The 6,000-nt window shown below is 45.1% G+C and overlaps 1 protein-coding gene across 1 annotated transcript in view; it reads right to left on the minus strand.

The window, feature by feature from the left end:
• Window positions 1–4,244, minus strand: part of ARL3 (ADP ribosylation factor like GTPase 3) — a 40,206-nt gene extending 35,962 nt beyond the window's left edge. Inside the window, 3 exon segments of the mRNA XM_004370088.3 lie at window positions 3,903–4,073; window positions 4,075–4,206; window positions 4,209–4,244. Of these exon segments, the coding sequence (XP_004370145.2) occupies window positions 3,903–4,073; window positions 4,075–4,206; window positions 4,209–4,244 (339 nt within the window).
• Window positions 4,245–6,000: the final 1,756 nt, after the last annotated feature.

The following is a 6,000-nucleotide window of genomic DNA, read 5'->3' on the forward strand; positions in this document are numbered from 1 at the left end:
GTCTATTCCATGCTTTTACTCATATATGCCCATACTTTATTTTATTTTAAATGTCAAATAAAGGAAGACAGCCATTAGAAGTTAAATTTATTATGGGGCTGAGTTTTGCAGTATAATAACAAGAAAATTAATTTTCAAAGTGTACTTTTGGCCAAAATATCTATTCATTCGATTTTCATTAAACACCTATAATGTGCCCCAAGTACAACAGTGAGTAAAATAGACATCATCTCAGGGAATTCTGCATCCTCAGAATTTATACTCCCATGACATTAAATGAAGGCAATCTAAGAAACAAGAACATCAGTTAATTGTATATTGTGTGTCACCATCGTGTGTTGCGAACCAGTTATCTGCACCCTGATAGAGAGAACTGGTCTGACTCAGACACAAAACATTTAAACTTTTCTACAGGCAAATCATGAATAGATGTGCTATCGACGGCATTTTGTCTGCCTCAAAATCAGTTTAAATTCATCCACTGGCAGAGGCATGCCGGGCTGACCTAAAACGATACAAAGTAGGTCATTAAAAAAACTGGGTAGTGGGGGTGGGAGGAGAAGGGGAGAAAATGTGTTGGCACATGGAAAATACAAGTGGCTGTCATGAGTGGTGGAAACCTTGGTGGCATACTGCTTAAGCGCCATGTCTGCTAACCACAAGGTCAGCAATTCAAATCCACCAGGCACTCCTTGGAAACTCTATGGGGCAGTTCTACTCTGTCCTATATGGTCGCTATGAGTAGGAATGGACTCGATGGCAACGGGTCATGAGCAGCTAAAATTTAAATATTAAAATTACTAGGCCAATGTCAAGTACATACACTTCTTGTAACTAGCTTAAGTGTAATGACTTCAATTTATTTTGACCTCTTTAAACCATTATAAATACTGATGCTGCCCAGAGAGACCTTGTTCATCTCCAGGAACTCCTACAGTTTTGAAAGGGAGTCCCTCACCCCAACTTTGTCTTCTTTCTCATCACTTCTATACTAAGTTAAAAAAAAAAAAGTTTCCTGAGGAAGAGAATATGGGCATCTTCTTAAGAAGATTGAGTTCTTCACCAGAGTCCTAATGAAAAGACATGTATTCAGCTTCCCTATATATGTAACACTGAGCATGGATTCATGTAGAAAACGGGAACAATATTCATATCTCAAGAAAAAAATGTCATGATGATTAAATTAGATAATGCATATAACACATGGCACATAATAAGTACTCAAAACAATAGCTGCTTTTATTTTTTCATTTTTCATTGACCATTTGCTAACCAGGAAACATAAATACTGTTGAGAACAATCTTCAAATGTTGAATATATTTGATAACTACCACTAGGTTCATATGTGTGGAAGAAACTCATTGCCATCGAGTCGGTTCCAACTCATAGCGACCCTATAGGACAAAGTAGAACTGTCCCACAGGGTTTCCAAGGAGCGGCTGGTGAATTTGAACTACTGACCTTTTGGTTAGCAGTTGAGCTCTTAACCACTGTGCCATCAGGGCTCCATATATGTGGAAGTACACCATACTTACTGAATGAAATGAGTCATATTTTAAATAAACAGTGATTAGGTATGTGCTAAAATTACTGTCATCTTAGTGTTTCACCATGCTAATCCTAAATGTTCAGGAAAACCAATTATGGGTTTTTGTTACAGTAACTTAAGTTTAAAAAAATGTATTAGTCATAGCTGCAGATGAAAACACACACACACATACACACACACACACACACACAGAGCCTGGGACCCATCCTTTAGTTGTACAGTTAACCACGGGGGCTCATGGGATACCAGATGTGGCACATTTAATTAGACCACTGACCATTTAAATTTAGTGTTCCACTTCCAGTTCTAAGAATAGCTCTCACTTTTGGAGATAGGAAAAAAAAAAAGAAGTATTTGGGAAACCAGATAAAGAATCTAGAATAATTTGTCCTAATTTCTTATTGTTCATTTCAGCAAAATAAAAATAAAACCAAAATCTGTTTTGATGGTTGAATACAACAGCTGTATATGACACTATTAGATACACTTTCAATTTGCTGTATACACTGTCAATTTTTTGTATACAGTGTCTATTTGTTGTGTACAATGTCAGTTTGCGCCTGGAAACATGAGCAGTGCTTAATTTATTGTGGCCTATAATTATAAACTACTAAACAATTATAAAATTACCGTCACTTAATTGATAAACTGGGAGAAGTTAGCCAACTCTTATGCATTTCTCATCTATGATGACAAAATTCATTCTCTGTTGGTTTGGCATGCCTTTTTCCTTTCAATTCCAGTTATTTTCTGTGTAAATATTTATGTTTGTACTCATTTGTTGAGAAAAACTTAGCCTTTTAATGGACAGCTCATGTATAAACGATTAATAAGAAGAAAACACTTGTAAAATCTGTTTAGCCTGAGGTTAATAAAACTGCAATGTAGCAACTGTGAAATGTGATTGGCAACTTCAGATCAAGTAATTCTACTTCTTTAACAATCTGACAAGGTAAAATCAATTGGAATTTTTTTTTAATCAAAATTTTCTCACTGGATAATCTGAACAAAGATACGTATATATATATACATTTTCCACTTGGGGGCAGCTAGCTGCTTCTTATACCTTAAATCAACAGAAATGGATCAACATTTTAAAAAAATCAAAAAGCAATTGTGGGTGGGGTGGGAAAAGTAACTAAGTTTGAGTACTGGATCTTTGCGGTTGTTAAACCAACCAATCTGCTCTAAATAATTCAAAATCAATTTTTCTACTGACAAGCTCTGAAACTACTCATTCCATTTTAACCCCCTCCAAGAAACTGCAGAGAAATCAAGACGACCCGTTTCTCATTGTCATCGAGTCAATTCCGACTCATAGCTACCTAAAGGACAGAGTTGAACTGCCCCGTAGGTTTTCCTAGGCTGTAAATCTTTACGGAAGCCGACTGCTACATGTTTCTCCTGCATCAAGAAGGCAGAGTGTCAAATCTGTCACACATCATAATTTACTCTCTGGGAAAGATTTAATTAGGGCTAACGGAGAAAAGGCTTGCCCCAAATTGATGGCCACTCCCAGTTTTAATTTCCCATTCTTTTTAGTTTGGAGACCCCAAACTGGGATTAAGACCTTTGGTTCTGGTGTGGTCATATGCAAAAGGTTGCTACAGGTTCCGAAGGATATACTGAAGATTGAGCAGTAAATTTGCCTACACCAATGTGGATTAAGTATTGAAAAGAAATCTGTCATCATCAACTAGATTTTGCAGAACTCTCAGCAAATAAGAAACTCCAGGTTGCAGAAGGGCGCCAGCCACGCAGACGCCAAGGCAGCTTAAGATTCACCAGGCATCCCTTTCAAGCAGCACCTCTTTGTGCCCTGGGACTCCCACGCCCCAGGGACTCGCATCTCGCGAGGTAGAGGAGAGCTAGGCTATCATCTCCCGTGGTACTGCCAGGGCGACCTCAAAGAGGGCAGCGCCAGTCCCTCTCCCCGCTTCGGGCTCGGTCCCAGACGGACCCCACTTTCCTGCGACGCAGGAAGGCGGATTCCCCGAGAAGATCTAAGTCTGCGTGCGGAGGCTGGTCTCCGCACTCCTCGATCCGCCTTCATCCCTGTCCCCAGAGCAATGATGGAGCCCCGGCTCCGTACGGGGCCAGTCACGCACCCTGTCAGCCCCTTCCCCGCGCCTCGGACCGGTTGCAAACCCCGCCTTCCTCCCCAGGCCCAGGCCTCCCTCCAGGGGCCATCCTCGGGGCTCCCTGCCGTCCCCCGAAACCGATCCAGAACCCAGCAGCTGGCTGCGCGCCGTCCCTTTCCCCCCTTAGCTCTGAGCGCAGTGCCCCGCCCTGGGCCTGGGGACGGGAGCGTGACCAGCCAGCTCCGGAGGGGCCCAGGCCCCCCATACTCACCATCCTCCCGCCGAGTCCCTCCTCCTCCTCCTCCTCCTGCCTCCCCGTTACCAGGGGCAACTGCTGCGGCACCGCCCCCGACGTCCCTCGCACGCACAGCGGAGGAGGAAAGCAGCGGTACAGAGGCGGGTCCAGCTCCACTTTCCCCAAAGTGCGCAAGCGCGCCAAGGGCCCGCTCATCGCGCAGGCGTGCTATTAGAGCGGCTCGAGACGGCTGCAGGCTTGCATTGACCTGGAGAATGCTGCAAACCAGCCCACGTGGCTGGCGGGGGCCGCCGAGCCGGTGATTTGGGGCGGGGCGAGGGGGCGGGGCCCAGACGCGGCTCTCCAAGCGTGCTGCATCTGGTGGCAGTTGTCTCAGTGCACTCCCGGGACCAGGTAAGGGCAGTTGGGGAGAGGGCCGCTTGCCACGTCTACTTCCAGTCATCACGTCCCGGGAGGGAGCTTGGATTTCTGTCCTTACTCTGCTCAGGAGGGGCTGCAGCGCGGGCTAGACGCTAGACTTCCACCTGCAGAAGCCACGTGGCGCGAGGAGTGGCTTGGGGCTGTCCCCGCCAATCCTCAGCACCTTCCTTTGCTAGACCAAGGGACGGGGGCGTTTTGGGCTGCGCACCTACCTCCCTGCACACCCTGTGTGAGAGTCTGGAATGGGGGATCCAGGTGGTGAGAGGGGAGGAGGCAGCTTGTCTCAGTACAAGGACCAATCTGGGACTGGCCCTGATCTGAGTTGACAGCAGTGGTGAAAGGCGTTTTGCGATTGGCTGAGTTTTGCTAAGCTATGTTGGACCGGGTCCTACACCATCTGCACTTCTGGAAGAGGCAAAAATCGGCCTGGACTTCGAGCCAAAGAAGAGTAAGGGCGTTCTGGGTTGGTGGGGAAGTGCTTCCTCCCATCCTTTCACATGCAGAGGCCCATGGAAGAGTTGTCACATACATGCCAGGCCCTGTTCTAGGCGCTGGAGTTAACAGCAGTGGACAAAATCTGCTTCCTAGTGAAATGCTTTTCATACATGATTTCATTTCATTCTCACAACCACCCTGGAAGTTGGTTATTTTAAGCAATAGAATGAGACTTGAACTGAGTTCTGTCTGACTCTGGAGGGAGTGCTCCAAGTAGGAGGAACAGAGTGGTTTATGTCTGCAATGTAAACCAGACCTTTTAAGAGCTGGTAAAGTCTGGGCGCTGATGGATAGACCTGGAAGTTTTCAGATGCTTAAGTGCCTCTTACCTACCACCGATGGTTCTTTGAGGATTATATGAATTATTATATGTCAAGTGCATAGAACAATGTCACACACAGGAAGAGCTATATAGAAATTAGCTATATTAGTTTCATCCAGGGCTTCAAACTAGTTCTTCTTGATTCAGTCATGGCCGAGGAAGAGAAACTGGAACAGAGCCAAATTTTTTAAATTTGGGTGAACCAGGATGATAACCAGAATGGGAAGAATTATGGATCGAAGCCCTGCTAGAAACCTGATCTCCCTCTTAGAAAACAAGGGCAGCATACACGTTGCATAGTAACCAAATTACTTGCCAGTAGGATTTTGAGCAGAATTGGAAACAGCAGTCCCTCGCTCAAAGATGGCGGCCAACCACACAGCTTTGAATGTGCGTCCTCTCCACAGTCTTGCCGATAATCAAATCTCACTCATCAGGCTCCTGAAAGGGCTCACTATGCCTCTTCCAAGTCTCCCATTCCAGGGCTTCCGGCTGTAATTTTTCCTGTGCCGGTTGTTGTTCCAGATCATCCAAAGTGTAAAAATTTGGGTCTGTTCCGGTGTCGCTTTGTTGGCCGAGACTGAACAGGTTCAAAGCCCTAGTTTCACCTAGGTTTTTAGGTTTTGCCCCTCTTCCTATCAGCAGGCTTTCAAGCCTATCCAAAATCATTGGAATGAAGGCAGATTTTTCCCTGAATGGTCCTTAGCTATTTGTGCATTTAGCCAATTTTTAAACATCTGCTACTTGCGTACCAGTTCAGAACCTTGAATAAAGAGGTGCAAGATGAGTGGTTAACTCAGAGTGTGCCATCTCTAAAGGAGCCCTGGTGGTACAATGGTTAAGAGCTTGGCTGCTAACCGATAGGTCAGCGGTTCT

The sequence above is a fragment of the Trichechus manatus genome, unplaced genomic scaffold (genome assembly GCF_000243295.1).
Source record: "Trichechus manatus latirostris isolate Lorelei unplaced genomic scaffold, TriManLat1.0 scaffold00007, whole genome shotgun sequence".
NCBI classification, from domain to species: Eukaryota; Metazoa; Chordata; class Mammalia; order Sirenia; family Trichechidae; genus Trichechus; species Trichechus manatus.